Here is a 20,228-nt window from a genome sequence, read left to right as displayed (position 1 = left end):
CTGCCCAAAGCTATTCTTCGGATAACGCCTTCCCCGCATCTTCTATAGAGCCCTATAGAAAATGGTAAAGGTCCTCCGTGGTGTTAAGTCCATTGGGAACCTTGCTATCCAATTCTAGTATCATCTTGGATTCTAGTTGTCGAAGCAAGTTGTCCCTGTCACCTCCCCTTCTAGATTTTGGTACAGAGGTAAGTACAAAATACGTAAGACACTGTAAGTTGTTATTGTGTGTACTTTTTGAAGTGTCTCGCAACAGGGTAGGAACTGTCGTTAACAATTGCACGAATATGCTGCAATATTCTGGCATGCACCTGTAGCCTGGTGCTGCCAACATATCTCAGGCCACAGGTGCACCCCAGAACATATACAGCATACTTCGTTTTACAGTTGTAATTGCCTTTAATGGACAACGGAACCGTGCTAAATAGAGTACTGTAATGGGTGGTGTTTATCCCAAACTTGCAGGCTCTGCATAATGAACACTTGAAAAACCCCATCCGGGGTTTAAACCAAGAAGTGCTAGCAGGTAATTCAGGGAAAGGTTTGGACACCAAAGTTCTCATGGAAGGACCTCTACGAAATGTGACAATGGGATTACCGGGGAGTTGAGATGACAGAACACTGTCTGTCATAAGAATGGGCCAACTTTTGGTCAGTATTGCTCTAATTTCTCTTTCTTGGCAACTGAACGCTGTAATGAACCTGATGTTGCAACTGGTTTGGGTAAGAACAGTGATTCTCTCGTTCTTTGCTTAGTTTTATTGATTGCCTTCTTGAGTATTTTATCATTGTAGCCTCTGGCTTTGAATCTGGCAACTGCTTCAGAGGAGCATTTGCTGAATTCCGCTTCACTGCTACAGATTCGTTTAAGGCGAAGTAGTTCGCCATAAGGTATGTTATCGATAACATGACGTGGGTGGGCACTACTCATATGTAAGGTAGAGTTCCCAGCTGTTGCTTTTCTATGAAGGGTTGTGGAAAGTTTATCATTAGAGAATACTTTGACGTCTAAAAAATCTACTTGGTCTCTGCTGATGTTCGAGGTGAATTTTAGATTAACTGAATTGATATTGAGACATGAAACAAACATTCTAGCACTCTCTTCATCGCCCTTCCAAATTAAAAACACATCATCAATATAACGAACCCATAAGGTAACATGCTCCAAAAATGTTTGGAGGTGCTCACCCATGAGGACCCACCTCTCCCACCAGCCGACGTGCAAGCACGCATAGCTGGGGGAAAAGCCGGCCCCCATGGCAACACCCCTCTTCTGCAAGTATACATCTTTACCAAAGATAAAGTAGTTGTTATAGAGACACCAAGTTATAAAATCTAAAATCATTTTGTTATGTTTATAACAGTGGAGAGGTCTCGTTCCCCAAAAATATTCTTATGCTTTGAGAGCAGTTTGGTGTTCAATGCTCGCATAAAGAGCTTTTATATCCAATGTTGTAAGTAAAGAATTTGGTGTCCATGGGATATACTTGATTTTTTTTCAAAAAATCCCCTGTGTCTTTGATAAAAGTAGGTAACTTCATCACCAACTCTTGCAAAAAGTAATCAAATGTTCTGCCATGCTGCCAATGGCAGAGATGATTGGTCTGCCCGGAGTTGGTAATATACCTTTGTGTATCTTTGGTATTAGGTAGAACCTGGGCATGTACTGTATGCTAAATACAATATAGGAGCACAATATGAAACTATTTATTGATGATTTAGTAACACATTTAAGTGTTCGCTTTGCCTTAGATAAAATTGAAACACGGTATTCAATGTTTTAACATTAGCAAAACTATTTTTTTTTTTAACCAAAGCTTTTATTTATATAGAAGGCACTTTGGAGTACGGTTATGGAGTATAGTATGTTTTATATATCTGAATTTTCATGCATGTGTGGATACAGCCGAAAGGCGTCACAGTGGACTTTTAAAATGAAAGAGCAATTTTAAGCAGCCAGTGGTGTCTGCACCTTTTCAGGGAAGGGTTAGAAGGATTTGTTTATACCAAATAGGAGGGAGCTGACTCGTAAATAAGCCAAGACCTCCTTTGTTTTGTTGCACAGACACACCTATGTCTATATATAAATATAAACATACAGATATATATATATATATATATATATATATACATATATATATACATATATACACATATACACACACATACACACACACACACATATATGTGTGTGTGTGTATATGTATATATATATATATATATATGTGTGTGTGTATATATATATATATATATATATATATATATATATATATATATATATATATATATATATATATATATATATATATATATATATAAATATATATATTCACTGAAAAAACCATAGGTTTCAGGCCTTATATAGTTAGGAATCAGCATTTAAAAAACCTTTGAAATTCACTGAAAAAACCATAGGTTTCAGGCCTTATATAGTTAGGAATTAGCATTTAAAAAAACCTTTGAAATTCACTGAAAAAACCATAGGTTTCAGGAGTTATATAGTTAGGAATTCGTTTTTAAAAAACCTTTGAAATTCACTCAAAAAACTATACATTTTAGTGGTGTTTTAGTTAGCTGGACATTTTACTCATACAAAACCAATGAAATTGCTCCTATATAGTTAGTTGTACTAACTATATTTCGCGCACCCGCAATCCACTGCTGATGATGTCACATATTAGATCATTCATGACGTGGTCAGTGACATCACTGATGACATCTCAAATGACATCACTGATGACATCACTGATGACATCATCCAGTGAATGTGGTTTGCTTCGTTATTTAAATATGCATTATATATATAGCAATTTACATTGAAGAATGAGTGGATATATATAAATAAATAGTTGGATGGAGGATTTAGTAGCAGTGTAATTGACTGTTTACTTGACCAATTTATAATATCTCACTAAATATAGTGGATAGTGTGTGAATATCTGTATCACTTTGTCAGTTGTTGTGTAAACTGATTCTACAGTTGGTTACTAGCTATGTGAAAGTCTATATTAGTTATTGATTAGTTAACTGAGTATTTGTATGGGAGTGTGAAAGTGTGTGTGGTTTGGTGGGGGGTGTGTGACTGTCCAAAGATGTGTGAATAGTTGATTCAGTAGATATATGAAGTTAAAACTACATGTTCTAACAGTTTGGGTGAGGGAATCTCTTTATGGGTGTGGTGATGAGCAAATATATTTCTCAAAGGTACAGGTCCAACAAACTAGAAAAATAAAAGGCAGTGTATGTGTCAGTTGTTGTATATAAATAAGTATACATAAGACACAATGATTGTGTGAGTGACTGTATGGATAACTGTATAGTTGTAATAATGATTTTATAATTCACTAAGTATGACTTACTATCTAAATGAATAGAAGAAGTGGTGTTTGTATAAGTGTTTTGCTAAGTAAATATGTAAGTATGATCCATTGTTTGCATAAGTGAGTAGGATGACTTCATATGTGAATAGGATGCGTGCTGTTGTTTAATGTCGATATAGATGTATAAGTATTTTTGATAGTGTTCTATTGTTCATTGACAGCATGTATGAGTGAATCCATAGGTAAGTGATTAGATGTGTGTATACATCTATGAATCACTGAGTGGATTTTTAGATACTTGTATTGCTGTGACAATGGATTTAAATATGATACTCTGTATTTTACAAACAGTGATGAAAAATTGTAATAGTGTATGAAAAGGTGTATGTGATTGTCACGTGGATGATGTCATCAGTGATGTCATTTGAGATGTCATCAGTGATGTCACTGACCATGTCAAGAATGATCTAATATGTGACATCATCAGCAGTGGATTGCGGGTGCGCGAAATATAGTTAGTACTAAGAACTAAGCAGGACACGGACAGGAAATTTTATAAAGCCTCCCTCAACCAATATAAAAATCTTATGACCCAAGCCAAAGCGGAATACCTTGAGTCCCGCCTAAGTAAGGCAGCTAATATTCAGAAAGAGACCTTTAAAATACTGGCAGAGCTGAGTAAAAAAACAGATAACTCCAAGGCCCCCATTGATGGCAACACCTTTCAGGCCTACTTTTTGGAAAAGGTGAAGATCATCATCCAGGAAATAAAGAATGGGGTAGTAACGGGCACTGCTATGGTATCAGCATCTAAGAATGTGAGTGACTGCTCCTTTGAAGTGTTCCCAGAGATGGATGCACTGATTTTGGAACAGCTGATGGGTAAAATCAAATCCGGCTCCCCTGCCGATCTATGCCCACCTGAGATCTTCCGTGTTGCGTGCCCCTTATTGGAGGGATGTATCATCTCCCTCCTTAACAGATCCTTGGACACGGGGTATTTACCGGCTGAACTCAAGGAGGCGCGTGTAAGACCCCTATTGAAAAAACCTGGGTCGGATCCTGCGGTGCTAAAGAATTACAGACCTATCTCCCAGCTGCCTTTTCTTTCAAAAATTCTTGAGCAGCATGTGTTGAAATCCCTGTCCCTCTATCTGGAATCTTATCATCTACTCCATGAGCGACAGGCAGGTTTCCGAGCTCATCACAGCACCGAGTTGGTGATGCTCTCGGTGCTGGACGAACTAAGAGGCATGGCTGACTGTAAGAAACCGAGCGCCCTGATTCTGTTGGACTTATCAGCGGCGTTCGACACTGTCAGCCATGCCTTGCTCTTGGAAAGACTGAAGGACTTTGGGATTAGGGGCCTGGCCTTTCAATGGTTGCAATCTTTCCTTACAGGAAGGACCCAAAAGATACAACTGGGGGATGAAACATCTGAGACGGGGATACTAGAGTGCGGGGTACCACAGGGGTCTGCCCTGTCCCCGCTTCTATTTAACCTCTACCTGCAACCGTTGATTGTTTCTCTGGCCACTATGGGCTGTAAAGTCTTTAACTACGCGGACGACACGCAACTGCTGTTAAGTGTCGATGACACTATGGCCGCACAACTCCAGGCTCAGAACATCTTGAGGTTCACAGTACAATGGATGACAGATAATCTGTTAAAAATCAACCCTGACAAGACTGAGGTATTAGTGATTTCATCCACTACCTCACCTTGGTGTGACCTCTATTGGCCTACGGAGTTAGGCTCTGCTCCGAAACCAAGTCCGTCTGTTAAAAGCTTGGGGATCAAGCTGGATGGTGATCTGTCAATGGCCCCTCAGATCTCGTCGGTTGTGGGCAGCTGCACAAACATCATTCGGCAATTGCGGAAGCTAGCTCCTGTCCTCCCACAACCCATGATGCGATCAATAGTAGCAGCTACCATCATCTCCAGAGTTGATTATGGTAACGTTCTCTACCTTGGCTTACCCAAAACCCTGACCAGTAGGCTTCAGGTCATAATGAATGACGCTGCTCGGCTGATTTTTAGACTCCCGAGGAGATCTAAAGCTACTCCCCTACTACAAAGCCTGCATTGGCTCCCCATTAAAGAAAGAGTGGAATTTAAGAGCCTATGTATAGCTCATAAGGCAATTTATGGCAAGGCCCCAACCTACATTAAAGATCGCCTGCAACGGTACTGCCCTATGAGAACACTTCGGTCCTCAGACTCCCAGCTACTGATCTGTCCCCGTTACAGGTTGGTGACCAAGGGAGGGAGAGCCTTTTCAGTGTTAGTCCCCCAGCTATGGAACAGCCTGCCTGGGGTGCTGCGTGGGGAAGAAAATCTGCTACGATTTAGGAAGAGCCTAAAAACGCTATTGTTCAGTAGAAGCCTGAGTACAGTATAATCTAGTCTCGGCTAATGCGTCCATTTTGTTAAGTTACTGTCTGTTACCATCTTTTCCAAGCGCTTAGAGACCTGTAGGTGATTAGGCGCGATACAAAACTACAATAACAATAACAATAACAACAGTACAACTAACTATATAGGAGCAATTTCATTGGTTTTGTATGAGTAAAATGTCCAGCTAACTATAACACCAGTAAAACTTATAGTTTTTTGAGTGAATTTCAAAGGTTTTTTAAAAACGAATTCCTAACTATATAACTCCTGAAACCTATGGTTTTTTCAGTGAATTTCAAAGGTTTTTTTAAATGCTAATTCCTAACTATATAAGGCCTGAAACCTATGGTTTTTTCAGTGAATTTCAAAGGTTTTTTAAATGCTGATTCCTAACTATACAAGGCCTGAAACCTATGGTTTTTTCAGTGAATTTCAAAGGTTTTTTAAATGCTAATTCCTAACTATATAAGGCCTGAAACCTATGGTTTTTTCAGTGAATTTCAAAGGTTTTTTAAATGCTAATTCCTAACTATATAAGGCCTGAAACCTATGGTTTTTTCAGTTTAAAAAAAATAAAATTGACTGGTTAACTGGTTACTTAAGTGTATCTTAGTGAATACATATATTAGCGAGTAATGTTTAAATATTTAAATATATGCATGAGTGATGTAATATGTGACGTCATCAGCAGTGCATTGCAGACGTGCAAGTTATAGTGAGTCCAACTAACTATAACGTGGGAATTTCAATGGTTTTATGCGAGTAAAATTTCCAGCTAACTATAACTGGTGTGAAACCTATGGTTTTTTCAGTGAATTTCAAAGGTTTTTTAAATGCAAATTCCTAACTATAACTTGTTTGTAACCTATGGTTTTTTCAGTGAATATATATATATATATATAAAATTTCTATGGCAAAATGAAACCCCTCATTTTGTTCCTTTTCAAATTAAATGTATTAAGTGTTACCACTTTATTCCAATCAAGATGACTTCAGGTGTGCCATACTTTTGTCATAAGTAAGACTGTTAGCGTTCTAGTTGTTCTTTAAAACACTCTGGGACATTCTGTCATTGGGCTATAGTTGGGCTATATCTGGCTGATATTTGGGTTACATTTGGGCTCTTCTGTCTCTGCTGGCCATCTTGGGAGACTGCATATCAGAATTTTTCTAATGAAATATAAGAGGATTTGAGAAGTCACTCAAAATGTGCCCTAATTTTTCTTTCTTCCGCACTAATCATAATTTCTATGGCAAAATGAACCCCCTCATTTTGTTCCTTTGCAAATTAAATGTTTTAAGTGTTAACACTTTATTCCAATCAAGATGACTTCAGGTGTGCCATACTTTTGTCATAAGTAAGACTGTTAGCGTTCTAGTTGTTCTTTAGAACACTCTGGGACATTCTGTCATTGGGCTATAGTTGGGCTACATCTGGCTGATATTTGGGCTACATTTGTTTTTTTTTGTCTCTGGTGGCTATCTTTGGGCTACATTGGGCTACATTGGGCTACATTTGGGCTCTAACATATATATAGCCCAATGTAGCCCAATATATATTTTTTCAAAGTTAATTTTCGTAAAAACCACTGGAGCACATATCTTGAGACATAGCAAAGGCACATCGGGCTACCAGTCCCTACAATTTTGCCAAGTTTGGTGGAAAACCATTCAGCTGTTCGGGCTAAAAGTGAGTCCAACCGCCCTATGGAAATTAACATGGGGAAAACACGTTTTGGGACCCCCCTTTTATCTCGGCCCCCGCTTGACGAATCCCCTCCAAACTTTCAGGGAAGGAGCGGAGCGCCGCGAGGCAAAGTTAAGGAAAATTTCAGGAAGATTCCTCAACCGGCGCCAAAGTTATTCCCAATAGAATGTTGCGATTTCCCTATGGAAAACAATCCTAACTATATATACCTACTGGCTATCGCCTGTAGGTAATATATATATACACACATATATACATATATACACACACACAGATATATATATATATATATATATATATATAGATACATACATACATACATACATACATACATGGTCGAAACGCGTCGTCTTTTCTGCCAAAAATAAACCAACCTTTGCTGCAACTGCTGTGGGCTCGCCTGAATTCCATGTCTCCCGGAATCCTTTGTTTGCAACATATATATATATATATATATATATATATATATATCAAACACACACGTTCACGTTTTCAAAGAACGAAGTCCAGGCCAGCATAAGTGTTCAAAACCGGATTTATTCCAGAGCCTTCACTCGACGCGTTTCGGGAATAGCCTTCCCTTTCTCACGAGTACCTCGTGAGAAAGGGAAGGCTATTCCCGAAACGCGTAATTCCCCTGTTCTGCCTTTGTTACAGCAGACTCAGGTGACTGGTCACGAGCCAAAGATGAACACAAAAAGGAGAAAAAAGGCAGACAGAACGTGTTTCAAACATTGCATCCGCGTCGAAGGATAACCTTTGTGACCTGTTAGAGGCCTTGTTTATTGCCCGCATTGAACCCCTGTTATTGGGTTTAGCGAAAGACATTGTAGAGACTTTGAACATTTGCCTCGCTGGCCTATTAAAGAAATGTGCCCTTATCGATACATTGGTCAACAAACAAGCCCTAGTCCAGGAACCCCACAAGGTGGTCGTGGATTCCTTAGGCAATAGAGTAAACGATGTAGCTGGACCTTCTGAATCAATGCTGACAAGTAATGGGGTGGCCTTAGATAACTTCAGGATCCGGGACCCTTGCATAGCTCCTAGCAACTTAGATACTTTTCATTCCAATCTAGGCCCCCTAGACAGCCCCGCACATTCACATTGTCCAGCTATCAGTACACGGGTAAGGGGTTGCCAACTAAAATTAGATTTGCCTCTGGAGGCCGCCCCCTTAGTTGCCATATTCACTAGAGCCACCCCACTTGAAAAGGGAGAGTCCGAACCCATGTCTGACCTTCTATACAAGGCTAGACAATGGTGCGCTGACTTGCAGTGGAGGAACGAACATTTCTAACAGGATTATCATGGCAAGAAGGGTGGGCTGGATTGGAAATTGCACTAAGACCATAGAGGGGGACTGCGTCATAGTACATTTTGACAGCTCCGATTTGGCTGACAGATTGTTCTGGGATGGCTCGGAGATCTCAGAAGCAGGCAAAATGAGACCGGTTCCCCTGGGTTTTTTCTACCAGCCCCCAGACATACACTACCCGCCCCCAGACATACATTATGGGGCACGTCGCCCAGGCATGGCAGGGAGGGGCCGGAGCTCAGTACCAGGAGGTGTAAGTTCAGGTGGGAACTCACGCCCGCATCCCACAAAGGGGGGTCAACTCGTCCTGACGGCATTCCACCCCCAGACAGCTCACACATCTGGCGTGGGGCTCGAGCCGGTTCTGAGCAACCGATTCTCCCCTCTCTCAGACATAGAGGAAATTGACTGACAGCTAGCCACAACGACGCTTGCCACGCATGGGGTTTCCAACCCCGATGTGACAGCGGCCTGCAAAATCATTAGCTGGAATGTAGCCGGCATCAGAGGAAAAAGGTCAGACACAGCTTGGGTTGATTTCATTGCCAGCTACGATATTATTGCCATTCAAGAATCGTGGTACCCTTCCCCTAGTTTCTGGCTGGATGGCTTTACTAGCTTTGCCGTTCCGGCCACCCCAAGCATTGTGGGCAGAGCAAAGGGTGGCCTTGTGTCCCTTTTTTCGTTAAAACTCATGGGGGCACTAAACATGATTGAGACATGTTCACCAAATCCTTTAATTGTGGAATGGGCAGTTTCCCCTAACCGCATACTTATTCTAATTAATTTTTACAACTCCTGGGATAGGATCGATGGTAACGAACACATTGTCTCCCTGGAATTTTTTTAATCTAATCTCAGTCTAAATAATCACACTAACTTCGAGCTCATTTTAATGGGTGACTTTAACATTCACCCCTGTAGCGATTTATGCTACACAGGAGAGCATGAGGGACCATCAGGCGCGATGGTCCCCCATTTTGAGCATACAAAGTCAGGAGAGGCCAATTTTAATATATTTGAACCGATTAACACAGAGGGGGGGGGCAAGATTTCGTACTTATAAGGGTACCGACCATTGCTCAGTATTAGACTATTTCTTTTTGACCCCTGGTATCTTACATAGGGTTGTGACGTACAAAGTAATTGTCTCGATATATAGTGATCACAACCCGGTGTTCCTTGAGTTGGTTTGGGGCGACCCCATGGGTAATAAGTCTTGTTTCTCCCAATTGGGGTCTGCCCTAGTACCCACTGACCAAGGGAGAAGGCTTAAGTGGGCTAAGGTGGTCCCCGAAAGCTTTATTGAAAAATTACTCCCCAAAATCGAGGGTAACTTAGCGATCTGTCAGGATCAAAAAGCCACCAACTCAGAAATCATGGGGGCCTTTGAGTTAATATGCGCACAAATCTCAAATGATGTGACAACCTATTCTAGCCAAAGAGGTAACAAGCCCCATAAATGGTTTGACTCTAATTGTTCAAAAGCCCATAGGGCACTAAAACAAGCATTGATATCTACCCCGAGAGACAAGGTTGTTATCGCTAATTTGAGGAAGGATTATAAGCTAACCATCAGCGGCAGGAAAAACGGCATAAAAAATGAAGCATGGGAAAAACTACTTTCAATAGATGTACTGCGCGATAGCAGTCAGTTCTGGGCCACAATTAATCTGCCCTTTTTCTCATACCTAGATAACACGGTCATGGACTGCGTTTTCCCTGACGATAAATGGCTTCTTCACTTTAAAGAAGTTTATGGTGACACAGATTTTGGCACCCAATGCTGTTCACCGGTGGCCCCCATGTCTGCTCCTCTACTCTTCAGTTATGACGAAGTGGAGAAAGCAATCCTAGAGACCTCGAAAAACAAGGCGCCGGGGCCGGATGGCGTACCGGCAGACCTTTACAGATCCTCACCGAAACTTTGGGCAAAGGTGTTAACAAATGTTAACACTTTTTCTACCACCTGGGCCACCTCAATCATTTTGCCGATCTTTAAAAAGGGGCAGCGTGATGACCCGGCGTGCTATAGGCCCATATCCCTCCTAGACTCTGCGTTTAAGATACTAGGCAGAGTCTTATTGCTCAAGCTAATCAAGCTAAAGGCCAGTATAGAGAGTAGTGGGGGTCTTTCAAACATAGTCCAGACTAGAGGAAGTAGGGGTATCTGATCAGGCCCTTAGCTGGTTCGAGGCCTTCCTGTCAGACAGATCCTTCAGGGTCTCTACTCCACCGTATCTCTCCAAGGAATGTCCCATTGAACAGGGAGTACCCCAGGGGTCTGCTGTCAGCCCCACCTTGTTCAATGTTTATGTCCTTCCATTGGCAGAGGTAGCTAGGAAGCACGGGCTTTCACTTGTGTCCTATGCCGACGATACCCAGCTGGTGGTAGCACTAAAAGGCGAGAGAGGCCTGAGTGCGCAGAATTTTAAACAGTCTCTCGCAGATATCACCAGCTGGATGTCATCAAACTACCTCCAACTTAACGCTGGTAAAACGGAAGTCCTGCTATTAGGTAAAGACACAACAGCCTGGGGGACTAATTGGTGGCCTGAGACTCTGGACCAACCTCCTGTGCCAAAAAATGTGGTAAAAAATCTAGGAGTATGGATAGATTCTGCTCTGAATTTTGTCCATCATACTAAAAAAGTAGTGGCCACTTGCTTTGGCATCCTACGAAACCCACGACCCATTTTAAAATATTTTGACCATCATACTCGCCAACTGGTGGTACAATCAGCTATTCTCTCGCAGTTGGACTACGCTGGCTCCTTGCTGCTAGGAGCTAACGTAGCTGAGAAAGCTAGACTGCAGCTAGTTCAAAATGCCCCGCAAGAGCCTTGACTGGTCTTCCCCGCCACAAATCTGTCACTACTAATCTCAGGAGTCTACATTGGCTCCCTGTAGAACAGAGGATTCATTTTAAAACCCTATGTCTCGCTTTTAAAATTTTGAAACTTGGGTCCCCCCCCATGCTGCGCCGCTCCTCTCATCCTACGTTCCTAGACGCTCTCTACGGTCGGAGGGACAGAATTTGGTCACTATACCTCACATCAAATTGAGTCGAATGGGCGGTCGCTCATTTAGCTACCTTGCAGCAAAGCTTTGGAATGAACTTCCAGCTCAGATCCGCGGAATGAAGGATCTTTTACCCTTCAGAAAAGCTCTTAAAACCCATCTCTTCTGTTAGTTATGTTATACCATCTATAGTCTGCATTTTCAGCAATCTCCTTTGGACACAGACAGCTAGCGCCGGGACGCCCCTTGGCTGGGGCAGCCGTGCGCTATATAAACACTTATAACATAACATAACATACAATATGGGTTTAGAGAGAAAAGAGGCACCCTGGACCAATGTTCTAACCTGCACCTTTTAATTTCTAAATACACGGTAGCCAAGGAGGGGTCGTTATTTTTGGCCTTTATGGACCTCTCCTCGGCTTTCGATTTAGTAAACAGGGCTAAGTTGTGGTCAATCCTATTGGAGATCGGGATTGACTCGTCACTTGTCAATTTCATGGTGTCCCTTCACCAGGAGCTGTTTGCCACGGTTAGGGTCACCAGGGAGGGTAGGTGTACGAGTCGTTCCGCGTGTAGGAGATGCTAAAATACCGGCTCTCCTATACGCGGACGACGCAGTATTATTAGCGCGTACCGGCATCGGACTCCAGAGACTGTTGGACCTATTAGGGGCTTTTATGGATCGGCTAGATTTAAAGATTAATGCTAAAAAATCCCATTCGATGGTGGTTGGCCACCATAGAAGTAAGTCCAAATCTAAAACCTTTGTTTGCAAGGGCGAGGTGGTTTCCAGGTTTGCAGCTTTTCCTTATTTGGGGGTCCTTTTTGATGAGAGGGGGTCGTGGCCCCCCCAAATTAAGGCTAAGAGCATATCTGTGGCTCGATCCACGTCAGCCCTTATGGGTTTTTCAAAAAGGCTAGGGGCCAGGCCCATGGAGGCTCTCTTAAAAGTCTATAACACCAAATGTATCCCAATCGCCACTTATGGCTCATTTCTGTGGGGTTATGTATCTCAAGATAAGATCCAAAGAGTGGAAAACTGGTTTTTGAGATACCTTTTGTCCGTTCCCAAGTCCACCCCCACCTTTTCGATCCATTCTGAGGTGGGCCTGGACTGCATTACAGATAGGCTGAAACTGGCCCCACTAACATTCTGGGCAAAAACATGTCTCAATCCAGAATTAACTCTGAACCACGCTATCCTGACTGATGTCATGGCACTGGATTACGCAAATAAAATACCCTGGTTGGAATATCTGAGAAATGCCTACACACAGTTAGGACGCCCGGAACTCTTTCTGTCACCATCTAGCATTAGGAGGGAGGATGTTAACTGGATCAAGAATCATTTTCTAGATAGGGCTAGATTGGCTCGTGAGGAGCAGGAATTTGTGAAACCAACAGTGAGACTGCACTCCATGTTAATAATTTCCCCCTCACTCGAGCCATATCTTAAAATTGTAACCAAACCCTTTCACAGATTTTTATTGACTAAATTTAGATTCAATCTGATCCATTTTTCCCTGGGTAACTACCAATCATGGGCTAAACCAGAAGGGGGCCCACCTTGTAACTGCGATAAATTTTCCCAACAAGATACCATGCATTTCATCATGTTTTGCGGGTTTTACGCGGGCATACGGAAAAAATATCTGTTACCAATTCTGAGAGAGGCCGGCTTTATTCAAGTCAGGCCCGCATTAACTTACCTCCAGTTGTTGAGTAACACCCGCATCATTTATTGCGTGGCCAGTTTTCTAGTGGCGGCAATTAGAATCAAGACAAAACATGCGCCACTTAATGTATCATCTTAATCAACTGTATTTTCTATGCTGATTTTATCTTTACTAACTGCAGTGTATCTGTTTACAAGGCCTTACACCGAGTTTGTAAATTTATGAATTGCTTGTTTTTATGCATGTATGTACATTTTATGCCTTTTATAATTTTAACAAATCGAATAAAGTGTATTTGACTGACTGACACTGAAAAAAAACAAAGGTTGCAGGGGCGTTCTCGTTAGGTTTATATTTTATCCACACAAAACCAGAGAAATTCAGCAGTTATAGTTATACTTAAGTTAGGAAATTGAAACGTGTGGCCTAAAGTTACTTAACGGCGTGTGTCACAGTTTCTTCAGATAAGTAGAACTATAACTATACCTGTTATGCTTGTGTGTTCGTGCCTATCTATACCGTCCCTGTAACCTTTTTTTCCCCAGTGAATGTTTTTTTTTTTTTACGTAAAGTCATATACAAGTGGATCCGCTTTTGACAGATTGCATTATCTTCAACACCCTCTGTGAGAAGGGCCTAAATTCATTGCTGCTAAGATCTCTAGGTATCGACCCAAACGGAATCTCAGATCGCCCTCGATGTCTATGCTGACGATTCCAAGATTCAAGCGCACGAGAACGGGTGGCTCCCGTTTCTCTGTACTTGGCCCCAATCTATGGAAGTCCCTGCCAATAGACATTAGACTTACTCCTGAGTACACCAACTCCAGGAAAAATCTGAAAACATGGCTGTTCTCTCTAGCCTATTGCTAGTAGCTCTCAGGAAGTTCCTCCCTCCCCTTCAGCGCCAACAGACCTTTCGGTATACGTGCCCTTAACAAATTTCCCAAACATAAACATAGATATATAAAGTTTTGCAGCATGAATCCTTTTCCTGATTCACGTTCTGTGCATTATTCCACTATCTAGTGGCTGGGTCCGGAATTGTCTCTATTTCCCCCCATTTTTTTTCCTCGCATGGGCTTCTTCGACCACCATTTGGTGCTAGGTCCATCCCTTGTGTAACATCAGCCGGTGCCCCGAAAGCTCCTGTGCGCGGTAGCCATCTTCAGATTCTTTTTGCACCGTTGGGTCTGGAAGCAAGGGAAGAGACTCCGAATTTTTGGATGAAATCCCTGAAAACATTTAGGATTTTAGGAGACAAAAACATTCTACATCGATCAAGAAGGCACCAAAGATGGAGCGAGACCTTCGGCCACCTTTCCCCATCGAGGGACCCAGTTGGAGCAACAATGGTGCAGATGGACCGAAATGAGGCAAGGAAGGGGCCATGGAAAATACCCCTTTCAAGTTTTGCCCAAATTGCCACCAGAAGTTTGCGCAACACGCTCCACATGTCTGTAAACCTCTGCCAGCCTAGGGATCATCAGGATAAGGACTGTGAGGCCTGCACTGTATTCGTGTTGAAACCTCTCAAGCCCCGTAGATAGCACACAGCTATGCTCGTCAGCCTGAAGCAGCAAGTATCGCTGAGGGACTCGGGCCTCTCAAGCAATGAAGACGAACAGGCGGCGACCGCAGGATCAACACACGGAGGATCGGATGTCGAGATCCTCGAAGGGGATGCTGAGAAGAGGCGTACCACGAAAAGCATGATCAAGGACGCCGAAAAGAAAGCAGAGAAAGCAACTAAAAACCCTCACACGCCCATTACCAAAGGCCTCGAAAACAAGGCACAAAATTGCAGAGCAGATTTATATCAAATTACAAAAAGTGCTCTTTCTAGGCCAAGAGCTAACTTTCTGCCAAATTTGGTGTAAATCCGTTCAGCGGTTCAGCCTGTAGTCATGTCTAAAAATTTCTAAATACCCATACACATTGTATAGGGAAAAATCGTTTTCGGAACCCCCCCCCCCCCCTTTCTTTTCAGCCGCAGCTTGATGAATCACCCTGAAACATTCAGTGCAGAAGTATGCAAAGTATTTCACTTTTTGTAAAAATGTCATTAAGATTCATCAAACAGAGCCAAAATTATTATCAAAATAAAAAGCGGTTTGTCTTTGGGAAAAGTTGGTCCTAGCTATGGCCAGTAGGATATCTATCTATCTATCTATCTATCTATCTATCTATCTATCTATCTATCTATCTATCTATCTATCTATCTATCTATCTATCTATCTATCTATCTATCTATCTATCTATCTATCTATCTACACTTTCTTTTTAAACATCTGTATTCACTCTCCCCTTGCACCCATCCCTCTTCCTCAACACTTGGACACTCCCCTCCTACCATTACTATTTGAGGAAAAGCAAAGTCTTTGCACAGCTGACTTTCTGATATTTAAGGTATTCTCCTTGCTATGTGCTGACTTGTACCTTTGTTCCTAGCTTGATACATATGTTTCCTATGTAATATAGCTTTATATTTATTTTCACTACATTTTCTTCTGTTTCAGCCATGTAAATACATTGTTTTTTACATGCAATGCTTAACATTTGCCTTGAGTATCTCGTCATCTAAGGCATGAGAGGCTCTGTAGTTCAGTCTCTGCATGCAGGCAAAACTGTATTGCTCGCATGTACTGTTTTTCATTTCCTTTCCCTGGAAGCATGAGATTTTGCAATTTACAAATTCAGCATGGCATTCTGTATATTGGAACACCTAATGGGACTGCACTTACATACACCTGGTTTAACACTTGCTATTACTTGCCACACAGAGTAACACTTGTTGTGATGCTTGACATACTGTGACTTTCAGAATTACACTTTTGCCCTCATTAAGAGTTAGGCGAAGCGGTATCCCTAGGGGAATGCCTCTCCACCTTTCTAAGAGAGGGTTAATGTTTCCAGACCTGAAATTGTAGGTGGAAAAATGTAACCCATTTTTACTGGATGCCGATTCGCAGTTGGTAAACCCACATCTGGAGGAGGCTGTGGCTCAGTATTGCTCACTTTGTTGGTCACTTTTTGCTGCTCATAAAATGATAACTTCTCTTTTCTCCAGAATTCCCTAGGTCTGATTTATACTATCTATGTGGATGGTTTGAGTGCGTCGCTGGAGACTGTGATTGGAAACCTCTTAACATGCACTATTCCCATCACTGGAGGTTCCCAGGTAGTTTATCACTTCTTTGAACATCTTATTATTGGACATGTCAGTTGTTGCTTACTTTAATGTTCATTTAACCCTGTGTATTTCCCAGATCATAGAAAAAACATGTATCCACTTAAAAAGAGTGGATCTTGATTTCAACAGTCCACTGCTATCAATGGATGCTAGGAGAAGATACATGGCAAGTGCCTGTCCAGTGAGAAGAGCGCTTATACAATTGTTTTTGCTGTAGTAAGAGGAGCTTGGTAGTTCTGCTCTCTTGTGTTCAAGAACTCAAGCTATAGTGGCAGTTTTCTGAGTGAGAGGGCTCAGAATTCTCATCCATGTGTGGTCTTCTTCTCTGGGTAATAAGTGGGGTCAAAAGCTGCTATATTTGCTGTGTCTTTTGTATTTGTTTTCCCAATCACCGTTTGACAGCTTTGTAAAACTGTAAGAAGATATTGGAGAGGAATACCAGTGACATCCAATGTATATCAAAACTGTTAGAGATTCAATAAAAATAAGCAAACCAATTCCTTGTTAAATTTACAGGATTGCTGTAGTAAGTTCAAACTCTACTGGGGAAAAAGATTGATAATTAACATGCAAATCGGTCAACAATGCATAATGAAGAGATATTTTCAGGTATTACTAACCAGAAGTGTGTAAAAACAATGCCTGCACAGAAACCATCAATGCGTGGAGGCATTACACCTTATAGTGTCAAAGCATCCTATCCGTGTTTAAGAACACATAGATTTAGACTAATAGATTTAACTAGAAATCTCTTGGTGTTTCAGGGTGATCAGCATTACAGTTAAACTTATTGCCACGGTTATTGATCTGAGTAGTACTTTTGTAAGGTTAATGAGAAAATGCAAACAAAGAATATCAAAAGTAGTAAATAATCCTACTTATACTCACTACTGATATAGGTGTGAACAATCCTAGCATTGAGAAAGACATGTATACAACCCTTTTAGTTTCCATGTTTGGTTAAATAAACCATCAAAAGATTGGAAAATAAAAAAACTAGGGATTGCTGAGCCTGCCTCACAAACACCTATTGTTGCTACCTGTAAGTTACAGATTTGGTTTAAAGAACAACAACAATTCAAAGCAAACATTTTGGGGATTTACAACAAAGCATTTGAAAATCAAGCAAGAAATCGCAATATAAATGACAACATTAGGAACACCAATTGGTGAGGGGTTTGAATACGTACTGTATCATGCCTTAACATATGATTAAAAGCCAAAGCGCAAATAGATAGCATGTAGGAGAGCGTAGAAGACTGAACTGAGCAAAGAGATCATTGGTGACTTTTGGAGAAACATTTGGTATACAGCAGTTGGATTTTTGCAGTATATCTATGGAGAATATGTATAAGGTAAGCTATAGATGGTAATATATCTCAGATACTTTGTCTCACATGTTTCTGGATTTCTTTCCCTCTTTGATTTCGTATTCAGGGAAAAGCGACAGTTTCACTCTTGGTAGAAATCCTAGTGATCAAGGTGTTCTACCCCAATGAAATGTTTAATAGATTCACACTTAAACAAATTAACCACTGATATGCCTCTTAAGAAATGTAGACCCAATGTGAATTTGCTTCCTCAAAGCACACACTGAGGGAGCCATTCTAGTGTACTCAAACGTGTTTGTGTGAATGAGCGTCGATAGAAACTCAGTGTTTAGTTTGGCTACCTTAAGCCTGACTTTGATGCTCTAATACAAAAGTACATGGCGAGACAGAGCAGCATAAAGATCGAAGGTGGTTGTAGAGAAGCACATAGCGAGAAAAAGCAACATTGAGATGAGGGGGCAGAGAAGCACACAGGGTAGACAGCTGAAAAATACATGCACTCTTGTAGAGTGCTTACATAAAAAGAAATAAGTAGCGCCAAAAAAGCCCGCGCATTATAAGGAAACAGTCATGCCTCCATTCTCCAAGAGAGGGATAAACTCATGACGAGGAGGTAAAGCCCAAACAAGTCCTCAAATATGAAGCAAGCAAATGAGTTATGATGAGGCTAGCCAATGGTAAACAGAGAGCGGCCTCTAGGACCACTGTAATCTAACAAAATGTCTTGCCACAGGCAACATGTGCACTGTTTTTGGTGAGACCTAAAAGGACCTCCCACCAAGGCATGACTTTTTTTGATGGAACGGCACTCAACATTGTTGAATTTTAATCATGGTGATGGTCACTTCTTCAGTAGCAACATAAATATAAATAAAAGGTGTACTATTCCTGTCCCATCACTAGATTGTGAGAGAATTCACTGCTTGTGAATCTGCAACAGAACGAGCTTCAACAAGGATTACAGCTAAATCAAATACTCTTAAGATTTTGGTCATTCTCAGCTTGTGGTTTTCCTTTCTATGGGGTGGTGGTGGTGGTGGTGGTGGGACTGGAAACTTTTTCTGTAGCGAGCTGATATGTAATTAGTGAGCTGGTACACGTAAACATGTGTACTTTATACACAACACACCCATATATGTGTGTGTATGCACGGTCTTGCCAGTTTTGAGAAACATTGTCGATCAGCAGCTGCTCTCTGACACTCAGTGAATTTCGTACATTAATCTTCTTTCCCGATTCTTTCTCCCCCCACCCCCATCTGGTGTCTTCTCATTTGAAAGGGAAAAAAACCTTGTTTTACCCATTCAGTACACTAGATGAGGCAGTGATTAGCTGTGCTAGACCCATGCTCATGTTCTAGTGATGGCAGAACACAAAGCTCCAGTCTAACAAATTAAGGAGCAGTCCAGCCTGCATATTACACATTTATAATCACTTATCTATCTGTGATACTAGCTATGCTGATGTTCATGAAAGTGAATATCTCCAGCGCTGTGCAGAGTTCTGGAACACATGTACTTTACAAGAAAATACTCTCTTTTAAAAACTGATTTTTTAGCTAGACTGAAAATTAGGCCCATCTTTAAATAAATTTATGAACAACACTCTCACCTCCATTGAGATCCTAATGTCTGATGAAGACATACAGCTGAATTGCAAGTTGATACATTTAATAAAGGGCTTCACGAAAAATTGGCCCTGTGCAGTTTTTTGGACCTGTATGCCTTAAGGCTTACTATGCCTATCCAGACGCCTTTAATTTTTTCTTTCTTTTTACTTTTTGTTTCCTTTTTTAGTACAAGCATTGGTATAACCAATAGGTCTTACCTTTTGGCCCTTATAAGTGTGTAGCCGTGTGCTGTGCCACCAGGGATGGAAGAGCTATACTGCATTGCTAAATGACATTCTTTTTTTTAAAAAACAGATTTTATTTGTCTGTACGCACATATAATGCAGAGCTCCGAAACCCGGAGTCATCAGCAACAATAGGGAAACGACAATAATATCTGCAGACTTTTACAAGGAACACAAACACCCCTCCCCCCCCAATTGCGCCGCAGCTAATGCACATATACAATAGAGAATCTGTAAATAAACATGCCAAGTTCAGCAAGATACTTCACAAATTGTCCAATGGTCCAGCTGTCAAAGTGTCGGAAGGGCAGCCCTCTCAGGCGGAGGGTCCAAGTCCAGTGATCAGCCCACCCTTCCAGATTTTAAAATGTTTACGAGGCCATTCCTCCAGGCAGCCAGTGACGTGG

At 41.5% G+C, this 20,228-nt stretch overlaps 1 protein-coding gene across 2 annotated transcripts in view; it reads left to right on the top strand.

The window, feature by feature from the left end:
* Positions 1-20,228, top strand: part of SBF1 (SET binding factor 1) — a 1,592,200-nt gene that overhangs the window by 319,988 nt on the left and 1,251,984 nt on the right. For both annotated transcript variants that reach the window (XM_078677863.1, XM_078677862.1), the window contains exon 5: positions 16,514-16,624. In XM_078677863.1, coding sequence (XP_078533989.1) covers positions 16,514-16,624 — 111 coding nt within the window. The remainder of the gene's footprint in view (positions 1-16,513; positions 16,625-20,228) is intronic.

Source organism: Lissotriton helveticus, chromosome 1_1 (genome assembly GCF_964261635.1).
Source record: "Lissotriton helveticus chromosome 1_1, aLisHel1.1, whole genome shotgun sequence".
NCBI lineage: Eukaryota > Metazoa > Chordata > Amphibia > Caudata > Salamandridae > Lissotriton > Lissotriton helveticus.
This window is presented reverse-complemented; position numbering and strand designations above follow the sequence as displayed.